At 40.1% G+C, this 17,089-nt stretch overlaps 1 protein-coding gene across 1 annotated transcript; it reads right to left on the bottom strand.

The window, feature by feature from the left end:
• Positions 1-53: 53 nt before the first annotated feature.
• Positions 54-15,624, bottom strand: muc2.1 (mucin 2.1; the record flags this gene model as incomplete). Its single annotated transcript, XM_046393981.1, has 28 exons — positions 15,530-15,624; positions 15,125-15,380; positions 14,911-15,025; positions 14,441-14,531; positions 14,217-14,350; positions 13,885-14,101; positions 13,489-13,614; positions 13,259-13,373; positions 13,013-13,163; positions 12,770-12,883; positions 12,605-12,674; positions 12,363-12,500; positions 11,208-11,372; positions 10,556-10,650; positions 10,342-10,468; positions 9,996-10,251; positions 9,721-9,773; positions 9,505-9,608; positions 9,163-9,314; positions 8,883-9,021; positions 8,220-8,330; positions 7,910-8,089; positions 7,314-7,553; positions 7,067-7,223; positions 6,504-6,632; positions 6,131-6,326; positions 850-909; positions 54-711 (listed from the first exon to the last, which is right to left on the bottom strand). Coding segments are annotated over exons 1-28 (4,425 nt in total), but the record flags the coding sequence as incomplete, so codon positions are not given.
• Between the last annotated feature and the right edge of the window lie 1,465 nt (positions 15,625-17,089).

Genomic DNA, 17,089 nt, shown 5'->3' with positions numbered 1-17,089 from the left:
GTTGGTGCTTCAATTGTAGTTGGCTTCTCAGTTGAAGTAGTGGGTTCAGTTGGTGGTGCTGTTGACTTGGTAGTTGTGGTTGTTTTTTCAGTTGTAGGTGTAGTTGGCTTCTCAGTTGGAGTAGTGGGTTCAATTGGTGGTTTTGTAGATGTTGTGGTTGTGGTTGGTGCTTCAGTTGTGGTTGTGGTTGGTCCTTTAGTTGTAGTTGGCCTCTCAGTTGGAGTAGAGGGTTCAGTTGATGGTGCTGTCGACTTGGTAGTTGTGGTTGTTTTTTCGGTTGTAGGTGTAGTTGGCTTCTCAGTTGGAGTAGTGGATTCGGTTGGTGGTTTTGTAGATGTGGTTGTGGTTGGTGCTTCAGCTGTAGTTGGCTTCTCAGTTGAAGTAGTGGGTTCAGTTGGTGGTGCTGTCGACTTGGTAGTTGTGGTTGTTTTTTCAGTTGTAGGTGTAGTTGGCTTCTCAGTTGGAGTAGTGGGTTCAGTTGGTGGTTTTGTAGATGTTGTAGTTGTGGTTGGTGCTTCAGTTGTGGTTGCAGTTGGTCCTTTAGTTGTAGTTGCAGTTGGCTTCTCAGTTGAAGTCGTGGGTTCAGTTGGTGGTGCTGTCGACTTGGTAGTTGTGGTTGTTTTTTCGGTTGTAGGTGTAGTTGGCTTCTCAGTTGGAGTAGTGGGTTCAGTTGGTGGTTTTGTAGATGTTGTAGTTGTGGTTGGTGCTTCAGTTGTAGTTGGCTTCTCAGTTGAAGTAGTGGGTTCAGTTGGTGGTGCTGTCGACTTGGTAGTTGTGGTTGTTTTTTCAGTTGTAGGTGTAGTTGGCTTCTCAGTTGGAGTAGTGGGTCCAGTTGGTGGTTTTGTAGATGTTGTAGTTGTGGTTGGTGCTTCAGTTGTGGTTGTGATTGGTCCTTTAGTTGTAGTTGGCCTCTCAGTTGGAGTAGTGGGTTCAGTTGGTGGTTTTGTAGATGTTGTAGTTGTGGTTGGTGCTTCGGTTGTGGTTGTGGTTGGTCCTTTAGTTGTAGTTGGCTTCTCAGTTGGAGTAGTGGGTTCAGTTGGTGGTGCTGTCGACTTGGTAGTTGTGGTTGTTTTTTCAGTTGTAGGTGTAGTTGGCTTCTCAGTTGGAGTAGTGGATTCGGTTGGTGGTTTTGTAGATGTTGTGGTTGTGGTTGGTGCTTCAGCTGTAGTTGGCTTCTCAGTTGAAGTAGTGGGTTCAGTTGGTGGTGCTGTCGACTTTGTAGTTGTGGTTGTTTTTTCAGTTGTAGGTGTAGTTGGCTTCTCAGTTGGAGTAGTGGGTTCAGTTGGTGGTATTGTAGATGTTGTGGTTGTGGTGGGTGCTTCAGTTGTAGTTGGCTTCTCAGTTGGAGTAGTGGGTTCAGTTGGTGGTGCTGTCGACTTGGTAGTTGTGGTTGTTTTTTCAGTTGTAGGTGTAGTTGGCTTCTCAGTTGGAGTAGTGGATTCGGTTGGTGGTTTTGTAGATGTGGTTGTGGTTGGTGCTTCAGTTGTAGTTGGCTTCTCAGTTGAAGTAGTGGGTTCAGTTGGTGGTGCTGTCGACTTGGTAGTTGTGGTTGTTTTTTCGGTTGTAGGTGTAGTTGGCTTCTCAGTTGGAGTAGTGGGTTCAATTGGTGGTTTTGTAGATGTTGTGGTTGTGGTTGGTGTTTCAGTTGTGGTTGTGGTTGGTCCTTTAGTTGTAGTTGCAGTTGGCTTCTCAGTTGAAGTAGTGGGTTCAGTTGGTGGTGCTGTTGACTTGGTAGTTGTGGTTGTTTTTTCAGTTGTAGTTGGCTTCTCAGTTGGAGTAGTGGATTCGGTTGGTGGTTTTGTAGATGTTGTGGTTGTGGTTGGTGCTTCAGCTGTAGTTGGCTTCTCAGTTGAAGTAGTGGGTTCAGTTGGTGGTGCTGTCGACTTTGTAGTTGTGGTTGTTTTTTCAGTTGTAGGTGTAGTTGGCTTCGCAGTTGGAGTAGTAGGTTCAGTTGGTGGTATTGTAGATGTTGTGGTTGTGGTTGGTGCTTCAGTTGTAGTTGGCTTCTCAGTTGGAGTAGTGGGTTCAGTTGGTGGTGTTGTAGACCTTGTGGTTATGGTTGGTTCTTTTGTTGTAGTCATAGGTTCAGTTGGTGGTGTTGTAGATTTTGTGGTTATGATTGGTGTTTCAGTTTTAGTGGTAGGAGGTGCAGTAGAAGAAACTGAGGGTCGACATCCTGGGCAACATACTCTGATCTTATAGTTGAAACACTTAAATGGACGACTGGTCTGGTCCTGTTGTCTACATATTAAACCATATTCAACATCACAATAAACAACTTGCTTAGTTTGTTCCACAAAGTGACTGAAGTTCATGTCAGGATTATCTGTGGATCTGCAGTCAATTTGCAAGGGATTGTCACATATTTCTAGCCCACTATTTGTGATGTTCTCATAGGTTTCCCAGTCACATTTATCTTCTCGTGGGTTGTGCACATCATACCAGTCTGACCACTCACATGGTGGAAAACATGTTGTAGAGGCAGGAGTTATAGTGACTGTAGTTGGGGATTCAGTCTGTGTGGTTGTAGACTTTGTGGTTGTAGTTGTAGTTGGCCTCTCAGTTGGAGTAGTGGGTTCAGTTGGTGGTGCTGTAGACTTGGTAGTTGTGGTTGTTTTTTCAGTTGTAGTTGGCGTCTCAGTTGGAGTAGTGGATTCGATTGGTGGTTTTGTAGATAATGTGGTTGTGGTTGGTGCTTCAGTTGTAGTTGGCTTCTCAGTGGAAGTAGTGGGTTCAGTTGGTGGTGCTGTCGACTTGGTAGTTGTGGTTGTTTTTTCGGTTGTAGGTGTAGTTGGCTTCTCAGTTGGAGTAGTGGATTCGGTTGGTGGTTTTGTAGATGTGGTTGTGGTTGGTGCTTCAGTTGTAGTTGGCTTCTCAGTTGAAGTACTGGGTTCAGTTGGTGGTGCTGTCGACTTGGTAGTTGTGGTTGTTTTTTCAGTTGTAGGTGTAGTTGGCTTCTCAGTTGGAGTAGTGGGTTCGATTGGTGGTTTTGTAGATAATGTGGTTGTGGTTGGTGCTTCAGTTGTAGTTGGCTTCTCAGTTGAAGTAGTGGGTTCAGTTGGTGGTGCTGTCGACTTGGTAGTTGTGGTTGTTTTTTCGGTTGTAGGTGTAGTTGGCTTCTCAGTTGGAGTAGTGGATTCGGTTGGTGGTTTTGTAGATGTGGTTGTGGTTGGTGCTTCAGTTGTAGTTGGCTTCTCAGTTGAAGTAGTGGGTTCAGTTGGTGGTGCTGTCGACTTGATAGTTGTGGTTGTTTTTTCAGTTGTAGGTGTAGTTGGCTTCTCAGTTGGAGTAGTGGGTTCAATTGGTGGTTTTGTAGATGTTGTGGTTGTGGTTGGTGCTTCAGTTGTGGTTGTGGTTGGTCCTTTAGTTGTAGTTGGCCTCTCAGTTGGAGTAGTGGGTTCAGTTGATGGTGCTGTAGACTTGGTAGTTGTGGTTGTTTTTTCGGTTGTAGGTGTAGTTGGCTTCTCAGTTGGAGTAGTGGATTCGGTTGGTGGTTTTGTAGATGTGGTTGTGGTTGGTGCTTCAGCTGTAGTTGGCTTCTCAGTTGAAGTAGTGGGTTCAGTTGGTGGTGCTGTCGACTTGGTAGTTGTGGTTGTTTTTTCAGTTGTAGGTGTAGTTGGCTTCTCAGTTGGAGTAGTGGGTTCAGTTGGTGGTTTTGTAGATGTTGTAGTTGTGGTTGGTGCTTCAGTTGTGGTTGGGGTTGGTCCTTTAGTTGTAGTTGCAGTTGGCTTCTCAGTTGAAGAAGTGGGTTCAGTTGGTGGTGCTGTCGACTTGGTAGTTGTGGTTGTTTTTTCGGTTGTAGGTGTAGCTGGCTTCTCAGTTGGAGTAGTGGATTCAGTTGGTGGTTTTGTAGATGTTGTAGTTGTGGTTGGTGCTTCAGTTGTGGTTGCGGTTGGTCCTTTAGTTGTAGTTGCAGTTGGCTTCTCAGTTGAAGTAGTGGGTTCAGTTGGTGGTGCTGTCGACTTGGGAGTTGTGGTTGTTTTTTCAGTTGTAGGTGTAGTTGGCTTCTCAGTTGGAGTAGTGGGTTCAATTGGTGGTTTTGTAGATGTTGTGGTTGTGGTTGGTGCTTCAGTTGTGGTTGGTCCTTTAGTTGTAGTTGGCCTCTCAGTTGGAGTAGTGGGTTCAGTTGGTGGTGCTGTCGACTTGGTAGTTGTGGTTGTTTTTTCGGTTGTAGGTGTAGTTGGCTTCTCAGTTGGAGTAGTGGGTTCAGTTGGTGGTTTTGTAGATGTTGTAGTTGTGGTTGGTGCTTCAGTTGTGGTTGCGGTTGGTCCTTTAGTTGTAGTTGCAGTTGGCTTCTCAGTTGAAGAAGTGGGTTCAGTTGGTGGTGCTGTCGACTTGGTAGTTGTGGTTGTTTTTTCGGTTGTAGGTGTAGCTGGCTTCTCAGTTGGAGTAGTGGATTCAGTTGGTGGTTTTGTAGATGTTGTGGTTGTGGTTGGTGCTTCAGTTGTGGTTGCGGTTGGTCCTTTAGTTGTAGTTGCAGTTGGCTTCTCAGTTGAAGTAGTGGGTTCAGTTGGTGGTGCTGTCGACTTGGTAGTTGTGGTTGTTTTTTCAGTTGTAGGTGTAGTTGGCTTCTCAGTTGGAGTAGTGGGTTCAATTGGTGGTTTTGTAGATGTTGTGGTTGTGGTTGGTGCTTCAGTTGTGGTTGGTCCTTTAGTTGTAGTTGGCCTCTCAGTTGGAGTAGTGGGTTCAGTTGGTGGTGCTGTCGACTTGGTAGTTGTGGTTGTTTTTTTCGGTTGTAGGTGTAGTTGGCTTCTCAGTTGGAGTAGTGGATTCGGTTGGTGGTTTTGTAGATGTGGTTGTGGTTGGTGCTTCAGTTGTAGTTGGCTTCTCAGTTGAAGTAGTGGGTTCAGTTGGTGGTGCTGTCGACTTGGTAGTTGTGGTTGTTTTTTCGGTTGTAGGTGTAGTTGGCTTCTCAGTTGGAGTAGTGGATTCAGTTGGTGGTTTTGTAGATGTTGTAGTTGTGGTTGGTGCTTCAGTTGTGGTTGCGGTTGGTCCTTTAGTTGTAGTTGCAGTTGGCTTCTCAGTTGAAGTAGTGGGTTCAGTTGGTGGTGCTGTCGACTTGGTAGTTGTGGTTGTTGACTCGGTTGTAGGTGTAGTTGGCTTCTCAGTTGAAGTAGTGGGTTCAGTTGGTGGTGCTGTCGACTTGGTAGTTGTGGTTGTTTTTTCAGTTGTAGGTGTAGTTGGCTTCTCAGTTGGAGTAGTGGGTTCAATTGGTGGTTTTGTAGATGTTGTGGTTGTGGTTGGTGCTTCAGTTGTGGTTGTGGTTGGTCCTTTAGTTGTAGTTGGCCTCTCAGTTGGAGTAGTGGGTTCAGTTGGTGGTGCTGTCGACTTGGTAGTTGTGGTTGTTTTTTCGGTTGTAGGTGTAGTTGGCTTCTCAGTTGGAGTAGTGGGTTCAGTTGGTGGTGCTGTCGACTTGGTAGTTGTGGTTGTTTTTTCGGTTGTAGGTGTAGTTGGCTTCTCAGTTGGAGTAGTGGATTCGGTTGGTGGTTTTGTAGATGTTGTGGTTGTGGTTGGTGCTTCAGTTGTAGTTGTAGTTGTAGTTGGCCTCTCAGTTGGAGTAGTGGATTCAGTTGGTGGTGTTGTAGACTGTTGTAAACATACTGGGCAGCATACTCTGATCTTATAGTTGAAGCACTTCCATGGACGAGTGGTCTGGTCCTTTTGTCTACATATTAAACCATATTCCACATCACAAGTAACAACTTGGCCAGTTTCATTCACAAAGTCACTGAAGTTGATGTCAGGATTAACTGTGGCTCTGCAGTCAATTTCCCAGGGATTGTCACATATTTCTAGCCCACTATTTGTGATGTTCTTATAGGTTTCCCAGTCACTTTTATCTTCTTGTGGGTTGTGCACATCATACCAGTCTGACCACTCACATGCTGGAACACACGTTGTAGAGGCAGGAGTTATAGTGACTGTAGTTGGGGATTCAGTCGGTGTGGTTGTCGACTTTGTGGTTGTAGTTGTAGTTGGCCTCTCAGTTGAAGTAGTGGATTCAGTTGGTGGTTTTGTAGATGTTGTGGTTGTGGTTGGTGCTTCAGTTGTGGTTGTGATTGGTCCTTTTGTTGTAGTTGTAGTTGGCCTCTCAGTTGAAGTAGTGGATTCAGTTGGTGGTGCTGTAGACTTGGTAATTGTGGTTGTTTTTTCGGTTGTAGGTGTAGTTGGCTTCTCAGTTGAAGTAGTGGATTCCGTTGTTGTTGTTGTTAATTCTGTGGTTGTGGAAGACGGGGGTAAAGTTGTCGTGCCGGCACATTCCTCCACACACTCCTTGGTAACCTCATCAAATATGGGCTTATCTGGCGGGCATAATGGGTAACACCCTGCAACAATCACAGCAAAAACATCATCATAGAGATTCTTTGACACCAAAGTTGGTCTTTGAATAATGTTTTTCATTTTGTGCATAAAGTAAGCCAAACTAGCTCAATTCAACATTCAAGATTTTAACTGGTACATTATTCAGAGGTAAGGTGAGGCATTGTGAGTTAACTTCTTACCTTCCAAGTTGGGTATAGGGTTGCTACAATTTCCTTGTGGATTTAAACAGGTCTTATAGCAGGGTGTGTGACAAGGGCTGTAGTGCCAGTTGCATTCACCTGGGTTGTTGTGGTAATCACAAAAGACAGCTAGCAGGAAAAGATGCAAAGTATGTTATGTTTAAATACAGGGAATGTTGATTCAAATAAGTAAACTGATATCTGTATAAAATGAAAGAGAACACAAATATAAATGCTATATACTGATGTCAATTAAAATTCTCACTCACTCCAAATGACAGAAAACTATCATAGATCCAGTTTATAACATTAATTACACTTAATTTAAATACAAACTGAGCTAAAGGAATTATGTATTATACATTAATTATATAATTGAAAATAAAAACAAGGCTCAATATTACATGTCCTGTTTATGAAAAAAGAAACCATATTCATCTATATATCATGCACCTCGTTTAATTTCTGAATCTCTAATGTGGGGATCTAAAAGCAGCATCTTGGCCAGAAAAGGCTGAGAAAGCTTGAGGTTTAATATGAGGGTAAAATTGATGTTAACTTACGACATATGTCCGGAGTTCTCCATGCAACACAGACACCAGCCTCATTACAAGCCTGAGCATAAGCTGCAACTGCTGTGCAGAAACACTCACAGTCTCCTCCAGAGTCGCAGGCACATGAGTCTTTCACACAATTTTCATAAAATGGACGGGAATCAACCTGTTATCAAAATTCATGACGGATTTAATAAAAGGTGTGTAATGTTTTCAACTATGGAACTATGACAAATAAGAAAAAAAATGTTATTACCGTATTGTGGCAGGCTTTGAAAGTCTCTCCAGTTATAATGCTGCACATCAGTTTCGCCCAGTGATGTCGATGGGGTCTTGCTCCACAAGGATCAACATTTGTTTCCAAATCTGGGCAGCCGCTTGACACTTTCCAGCTGTTTGCAAATTCTAATACATTGCTCACTACTAGCTGACCCTTGGTGGTGAAGTCGTTCTGTCCATCACCATCAAAGTTGCCACACAGACCACATACCTCTCCCTGTACAGTTAGACAAAAGGAGTCAGGCACTTGTTTTACATGAGGGCATCATTCAGCATCAATACTCTTCTGCACTGGAACAAGCATTTTCTGGGCATTAATACACTTTTATTGTGTTGTATTCTATTTTCTCCATATGTTATGATTGCTGTAATGAGCCCCTCAAGGACTTTTTCTGTGATGTTAATATAATGTACATCAATAGCATTGATTGCCCAAAGTTTTTATAGTTGATTGGCAAAGACTGGCAAGGACATAAACTACAGATGACAGATGATGCAGGATATCAAAACTCAACTCAAAGCCCTAAATTGTCCTGTAAGAAATTTCGATCATCATCAGTCACTTTGACTCACGCTGTGCTCTGGTTCCAGGAGTATGCGAACAGCAGTTTTGCGATCCCAAATCACTGCCAGACCAATGGCTGATTCTATCACCAGATACATGCCAACTTCCCTTATTTCGTACTGAATCAGAGTGCCATTTACCAGGTCCTGCTCTTCATATTTACCCTTTGATAGTTTGATTTCCTTTCGCTGTAATGTTAAGAAGATTTCAGTTGCTTTAATTGTATTACAGAAACTGTAGCTTGATGTATGACATTCATTTGTTTAATTTTTTGTCCAATATTTTAGTCACAGAATACTTGTTGGTATGAGGTCTTACCCCTAGTTGGATTCTGACAGTTTTAGAGCAAGTTGTGCCGGTAGATCCACATGGTACATTTTCCGTGATGACTCCAAAGTTGTCCTGTACTGTTTTATTGCCACATTTGTTCTTAAAAGAGAGAGAGATTCATTAAACAATTTACATATTTGCTTCATAGCAGACAGTGACCACTTAAATTAAATCAAACTTCAGCTTGGCCCTTAGTCCACAATACTTTACGATTGTTAAAGAAAAGCTAGAACATAAAATAAAAGTGCAATTGATATTGTTCTCTGCATTTTTCAGTCATCTTAACCCTCCTGTTATGTAACGGGTCAAACTGACCTGTGTTAAAGTCTAAGGATCCAGAAAAAAATAGTTGCGTATTAAGTTAAGTATTTTTTCAGTATGAAACTTCTTCTGCTTGCCTTAATTAGTGTAATCAACATGAAAATGGTTCATCTCACATATTTGCAGCATATTTTATAGGTGCAAAAATTACAGTTGCACCATTTGACAATTGTCAGTAATGATGCAAAACAATCATAAGTGAGCATGGGCATCTCATTTTACTGCTCACCAATGTAAACTGCTCAGTGTCCAATATATAAGGAGAAGTAAATGAGAGAGTTATTTTGGTTGCCGCCTGTAATGTGGATGGTTTTGGCATGCATTGTTTACCTTGACAGCAACAAAGGCGCAATCTCCTTGAAACCCATATGTTTTCTTATCAAATGTATTGTAGTGACCACTCCCATAAATAATGCAAGTTCCTGGGCATTTCTTGTGTGTGCACTTCCATTTTCCACTTTTGCAGGTACTAGATGTAGAAGAAAACATGACTAAATTAAAAATACAAAATGTTTTGAATACTGCAATCAGGTAAAACCTGCAGGCAAATGTGATTTATTCTGTTTGTTCACAATGCTATATATGTATCTGATTAAAAACTAGGTCATACCAGGTGTTGCATTCGTTGGGGATTTGTGCTCCAGGGGCATAAAGGTACCCATCATGCTTGCATGGACAGTCATTCTCTGTCACACAGGAACCTTTGCCATCATCAAGAAGGCCGTTTGGACACTGACAGCCAGATTCACACTCGGTGGAGTCCTGGGATGATAGAAAGATCACAGTGATGGAAAATGAGAAAACATTACTGGTAGTATTAGAAGTTACTGTTTAAACTCTCTCAAATCTACTTTATGGACTGTAACTATACACAGTACTACATCAGTTAAATTAAATTCAGAAAATAAATATTAGATCCACTTATTTGAAACATGGCTGATAAATAGCTCACACAATCATCGTTGTCCAGATTTAAACATGTTCGAGCACATTGCACTCCAAGTTCCCCTGTGCTTGCAGTGGAGCAGTTGAAGTATTCTTTTGGAATGGGACAGGCTGTAACAGAATTAGAGACTGATTTAATATACAATGTATCAACCAATTGCTTCTGTTGTGGTACAGTACAGAAACAAAACACAAACAAACAAACAAATAAATAAAAGCTTACTTGATGAGCGGAATCTCCAAGAATGGCAATGAAGATCTCCATTGGTGCACACGCTAAAGAAAGACACCAAAGATGGATAGATAGATAGATAGACAGACAGATAGATAGATAGATACTTTATTGATCCCAAGGGAAATTCAAGATACATGCGACAACAAAATAAAAATTAGAGTTCCTGTCAATTTTATGTACTGCAGTTATTATATTCATGCTAAATCCTTTGTTTAAGATAACTGAATTGAAGTCCAGTCCCAAGTTGGGAACAACTGACTCACCAGTGGTCGTCTTTGATGCTGATAGACTTTCCTGCCTTAATGTAGACTTCGTTATGGTAGCAGGAACATTTGGCCATGGGGACACAGACTCCATTTTCATTCAGGTAGGAACCCTCAGAGCAGGAGCAGCCATCCACAGGCAGGAAGTCAGAGCTGCAACTCTGCTGTGTGGAGCCCAGCGACTTGCAAGTCAGCTGGCATCTCTGATGCTTGTATGAGAAGGTCTGAGATGCTGGGCAGCTCTTTGAGTATTTATCTGTTTTGTGTACAATATGACAATGACTTAATATCTTTATGACTAATCAATGAAAGGGAAGATGGTCATCACATTCATCATAATCCTTACCACACACGTTCTCTCTCCAGCCTGTCAAGAACACTCCTTTTGATGCACAAGCCCGTGCGTAGGAGGACAATACAGCACACAGGCAGGCCTCGCTCTTCTCACAATTACAGCTGGCATAGGTACATCGCTGCAGAAGGCAGGAAACACTTTTTAAAAATTACAGTGCTATCAAAATGCAATGAAATGAAAGACACACTGGAAGGCTTTGCTTTACCTTGTGGTACATCTCAGGATCCACCACTGAGTGACACTGTCCAAAAGTGCTGTTTGGATTTAGTAGCAAGGCACACCAATGTCTGGCATAATTCTCTAAGATTGGATGAACAATAATTTGTCATTTTTTAATGTAAGGCAGAAATATGCAATGTGTTGCACTGTCCAGTTAAACATGCCATTCACAGCATTTTCCCTGCCCTCTGCCTATATTTCCTTATCTTTTAGTACTTTGGTGTATTAGGATGTGTCTGGGCATGCAGCACGGTCCAAGGTGAGGATCTTATAAAAATGTGATCACCAAGTTCACTGTCTCCATATCTCTGTCTGTCTTAACAAGATGTGGGTATTTGCGAGCTCCACACAGGCAGGCAGGCAGGCTGAGCAGAGGCACTAAGGAAAGGACTTTTACTTAATTCACATCAAATCCAGAGGGCTGTGCAGAGGTGTAGGTGTGTTTATTTCTGCTTTATAATGCAATAGCTGTTAAACTAATAAATAATAGCATAAAATCTCTTTCTTGACTGCAGATGAACTTCAAATTCATCAGAAATATTCTACATATTATGCCTTTAAAGCTGAGAATCTAAGTACACAAACAAACAAATAAAACAGTCGATGAACAGTAGAATATTCAGTCAGTGCTTTTTTACCATTTTCCACACTGAGGGAACAGGGGTCATCAAGTCTTTCCTCTCTGTCTCCACACGTGGGGTTAACTTTCCAGGAGTTACAAAAAGTTGCTGGCGTTCCCTCAACAATCCCCTGAGGAGACTTCATGTCATCAGACAGGGCCATATTGAAGTTCCCACATAAACCTGAAGAAACCAAACATTTTATAATTAACTTAGTATTATATCAACACTTAAATACAGAAAAACAGAAAGAGGAAAATAGAAGATGTGAATTATAATTAAACAAATTCTCAGTGTTGATGCAAGCCATATCCACTCTACCACCTATTTCATTTACTTATGTATTAATCTGCATGTATTTTGCTTTGTTATTTGGAAGCATTCAGGGTTTGGAGAAAGAAGATGGAGCCATGGACATGTTCTTTAGAGGAGTAATTACTGAAGTGAACAAGAATTATTAACATAAGCTTGTATACCTTTATATTATATATTATAATATATTATAGAATATACATATAATTTAATATAGAATTACAATAGAATAAATATTGTGTCCATCTGTTCAACACCACTCGGTTCAATTTCCAATCAACTCCACCCCTCATCTGCAGTATAAGAAGCTGGCTTTTCCTCTCCATCTCCACCAGATCATGCTCTCACTTTTGTAGTAAAGATGCTGCAGGCCTACTCCTTGAGAAGACTTTTTTTTTTTTTTGATAATTTTTGTACTCTTTAGAATTCTTTTTTCCTCTGCCTTGGTCCATAAGTTGTAACACGTCCAGCCTCCCCAATTACTTCCTTGAGCTCCTCATTGGCTTCCTCCCAGTGATTTTTTTCCCACAGCACCCTTTGTTCTCTCAGCATTTTTCTGGACCAGACGTTTTTGTATGGGTCTCTGGCCTAAGTGTTTTCTGTTTATTGACAAACTGTGTCAGTGTGTGTGTTTCTGCTTTAAGGACTCACCTTTTGTCTGGCATCATCCCTAACATGTTGGTGTGGTTTCATTTGCAACAACCATGTATATTAAATATTATTTCATAGTACACTAAAAAATCAACATTACTGCTGTCATCTTCAAGCAAACCACAATTAATAATTTATTGTGAATGTGCCATATTCTGGAATATGTTTAGATGATGCCAGCGCTTCATGTGAAGACAAATGGAAACTTACCACGTGTCTTTGTTCTGTAGCTCTGCTCTAGACTGACATACACTTGCATGACAGGCACATGCTGGATCTGAATTTGCAACCCAAAAGTGGTCTGCAGCAGGATGTGAAAAGATGAAGCGTGGAATATGTTGATGCCACCTTTGAATAAAGAACAATACAAAAAACCATCAGATCATTTGCTGATGTCATAGTTTAAAAGAAAGATGACAACAAGATGCTTCATTCAGAGTTTTCTAACCAACCTGACTGATATGGCAAACCGATGGTCTGCATATTTTGCTTTACTGTGCCTTCAGAAGTGAACATTAATACCTGGATAAAAACAGAATTGATCACTATATTGATGCATATTGCATATATATTGAACTGATTGATGATTACAGTCTTCTTTACTGGCTTTCACTCACATTGTTTTTGTCATTGTTCAGAATGATTTTAAGGGTTTTAAGACAAGTGTCAAACTTCTGATTTGCACATGGCACCAACTGAACCTGGATTGTAAACTTTGGACTTGCATCATCCTGAAACATAAATAGTGTGAGAACAATTAAATAAGTAATATATATATATATATATAGTTATAATAATATATATAATATAATTTTGACATTTATATTTAATTTTTTAAAAAGTACAACTCATTCGCTCACCCTGCTGTCCACTTTGGCTAGGGTGTAGTAACAGTCTCCGTGGAAGGTGTATGTTTTCCCATCAAAGGTAGTTACATGTGACCCCTCTTCAACTGCGCATGTAGCCGGTGTTTCAAGACTCTCACAATACCATTTACCCTCAAAACATGTACTGAAGCAACCAAAATAATTTAAGTTAACGTACACAAAAAACAGTTGAGACTGGACAAAATATTATGTTGATATTATGAAAAATATTTGACATACCATTCCTCTGTGTCCTGTCGATAAACCTCACCAGGGTTATAGATTTTGTCATGTTTGCACTGACATTCAGACTGATTGATGCACCCTCTCTTGGAAATATCATCAAGCACAGTCCCTGAAGTGGACATATGTGATATGAACATGAACACTGACAGACTAGAAGAAGAAGGTTATTAAGTCTAAATAATGGGTAACATTAATTATAGTATGCACATGTGAACAGCACTAACCAGGAGGACAGAAGCAGCCGTCCAGTTTGTGGTCCTCACACAGTGAACCTGTGTCTAGATGTGTACATGTTTCCATGCATGGGGAGCCAGTCTCTTCATAAACCATGTTGAATGGGCATTGTATTGCTGTGAAGATATGGTGCCATAGAAATGACCGAAGATAAATGTATATTTACATGAATTATTCAGTAGTATATCTGTATAGAAGTAACTCATTTGAGTACAACAACAGCTGATTTTTTGTAATTTTAATTCATTTAATTCATTCATGTAATATGCTTGGCACAAAGTACCTTTTAAACTTACATTTAAAACTATTAAAATTAGTTGTTTTTCACTTGGCTGAGTTCAGTGCCATATAAAAGATATAGCTGACGACAAAACACAAAATATTACCACAGAACTGAGGTGTCCTCCAGTTGGGAGGGTGCCCTCCAGCGTGAGAACACTGTCGAGAGAACTCAGACAGTGTCCTGCAGAGACAGAAATCGCTTGTGCTGTTGTCGCAGCTACACATGTCCTGCACACAGGCCTCAATATAAGACTCAGGGTTAACCAGTTCAGTGCAGGAGCTCCAGGACTCTGAACGCAGCCTCTGGTCACAGATGGTTTGCTAAAATGGAAAAAAGAGTAATAACGACAAAGTTACTCCATTGGAAATACAAATGTTTGGGCCATATCACCAAATATTACTATCCCTAGTAATAGGTAATAATAAAAACACTCACAAACTCCTTGCATGAATCCGGCACAGACCGAGCCTCACGTGATTCATCTTCCTCTTCATAGGGGTCCTCACAATCCTCATTTGGACGATGAATTTTATGTTTGTTGCCAAACTCAATGGGGCTAATTTTGCGATCTGCATTTCATATGATAATTATAGTGTAAAATGTAACAGCATATGATTGTTGAAATACATTACTGCATAAAGTGAATAACCATTATGTACCATAATGAATGAACTCATTGTAGACAGAGACACCATTGTAGTCTCCACAAAGTCCACAAGTACGGTTAAAATAGTCGTGATCCAGTTCAACCTACAACACAGCAAGAGTTTGCAACAACTTTTTAAAAAAGTTAAAAATTAATGTATCGTGATTTGATACGATCATAGTTTGAGCAAATGTAGTTGAATTAAAATTCAAGCAAGAAAGGAGATTGACTGAAAGAGAAGTGTGTACTTTATTGATTCCATGAGACTATTCCTTCTTTTCTAAAAAATATCTTTTTTAAAAAAGGGAAAACTAAAAAAGGGAGAGGAGCACAAAATTTTCTGTGCATTACAAAGTCTATTGTAAGAGCCTCATACACAAGATTTTAAGGAGATATAGATATATTTTCCGCATGGTGCATCATACAACAATCTGTTTTTAGCAGATATGGAGTACCAAAGATAAAGAAAATATAAACTTTTACCGTGACTGCATCATCTCGGTTCCACATGACAGTGATGCCAACTTTAGACTGGAGCTTGATGTAAATGGCATTTTTTTCCACTTGTACCCCTGCATTGTAGTATGGCATTTTGATACTGTAAAAGAGGGAGTGTTATTTATTTATTTTTATTATAATGCACAATACTCTGCACAATATCATAAAAGAAAAATACAACTATGGCTTTTCTACTCACGGGAGGCTGTTGACAGTGACCAGATTCTTAGTGAGTTTGAATGACAGGTCAGCGATGGTGATCACCACGTAACCCACTGTGGGGTTTCCATCATTCTCCGTCTTCTTCATGTGCACTGAGAACTCCTGGTAGGACTCGTGGCAGTCTGATACCAAGTTGTATTCACACATGCCAGGGAACTGGTATATATCACCATCAAATGTCTTGAAGTGCTCTCTGCCCCATGTGCTGCAGATGCTGCTGACATGGTTGTGAACTGGGGAATAAGTGCCAAAAACAGTTAAATTGAGTGATATTTGAGGCAGTGCTGTACATTATACATTTGTATGCAGAAATAAAGCAGAAAAATTCATTCAGATAGTCTTTTAAAGTGGCTCACAGTATCCAAAACTATTTCAGTCTTACCCAGTCTGGCTTGGACATCGATGACACTGGCAACAGACAAAGCAAGAAAAGACAACCACACACATTCCCACCTCATTGTTGCCACTATGGGCTTGCTGTTAACAAAGCAGGTAATAGCCAGACCACACTTGATGGCCCTTTATATTGAGATGGCACTTTTTTTTTGCTCCACCCTCTTTCTGAGAGGAAAAGTTTTAAAAAACTTTTATGGCCAAGACATGGCAAACATGTGCTGAATGGTTGTCTGACGCCTTTCACAAGCCCAACACAATTGTCCTCCTATCCTCTGACATCCTCATATCTCTCAACTGAACAAATGTGTTTGCACTTTAAGAATTTTTATTACTGGATAAATGGACAACAGTAAAACTGGACAGGGGTCTCCCCTAGTTGCATCTGGATGAAATCAGTGTCTCAGAGTGAGCATTTCTTGAAGGTGCCATGCTAATACAAGTTTAATCAAAGCCGGCATCACCATATTTGCCATTTGCTTTACATTTGATAGATATGGGATCATCAGCCTACAAGAATTAAATACATATGTAATGTTGCTTGTTAACAGGGAATTAATAATAACAATCTTAACATTTACTCAGCTGCACCATATATCATTTTAGCACCAATTTTCCATATCATAATATATATTGCAGAAAAAAGGATATTGCATTGTCGTTTTTTTTCCATTATCATGCAAGTCCAATCATAAAGCAGTTTCTGTGTTATTATTACTAATGTTTACTAGATGCTCTAATATTAACTGCAGTTTATGGAATCTTTCAGAAATATGCTTTTACATTAGAGTTTAATAGTAGATATTGCAGCTAATACAAATTTTGAGTTACACAGATTAATGCATAGAATCTATTATATGGGAAATAAAGTTCATAAATGTGAATAATATATAAGAAAACTACACGGCAGGATTATAGTTTCAATGATATAAGCTCTCCGGAACTGTTGTTAAATTAACAAGATTTGGTTTGAGATTGAAGACTGGTCGAAGAGATATTACAAATTACTTGAGATGAATGTACCACATTACAGCACTGAAAAATTAATTGTTTAAATATGAAAAGAACTGTAGCTGTAGAAATAAATTGTGTTACTCCAATTCAAACCTATATGGGGTTGAAATCAGTAAGATTTCAAACCAGTAATCCGTGTATGACTGTGTGTGTGATTGTGATTGTGTGTGTGACAAATCTTGACAGTCTTGTGTCTTGTATCTTGTATCCAAACCTTTAGGATGTAGAATAGGATGATGATGAAAGAAGAATCTACAGAGAATAATAGAGGTGAGAATTTTTGTTCCCTAATCAAAGTTTCAAGTATTGTGTACCATTGTCAATGGTGTGTAATCGCAAGAGATGAATTTCCATTTATGTTATACCATTTGAAAAGATATTAGGACAATAAAGTTAAGCTCTTTTGTTGCGTGTGTTTGATAGTTGCTCAATCAATAATGAAACTTACATTTAAAAAATAATGTAATTATACAGCTTAAAGTTAATATTTGTTGTTAGTGGTAAGGGAGGACACTGCATTATCTAAATTGCATCT

Source organism: Scatophagus argus, chromosome 7, assembly GCF_020382885.2.
Source record: "Scatophagus argus isolate fScaArg1 chromosome 7, fScaArg1.pri, whole genome shotgun sequence".
NCBI classification, from domain to species: Eukaryota; Metazoa; Chordata; class Actinopteri; family Scatophagidae; genus Scatophagus; species Scatophagus argus.
The sequence above is the reverse complement of the archived record's forward strand: the minus strand, read 5'-3'. Positions and strand labels throughout refer to the sequence as shown.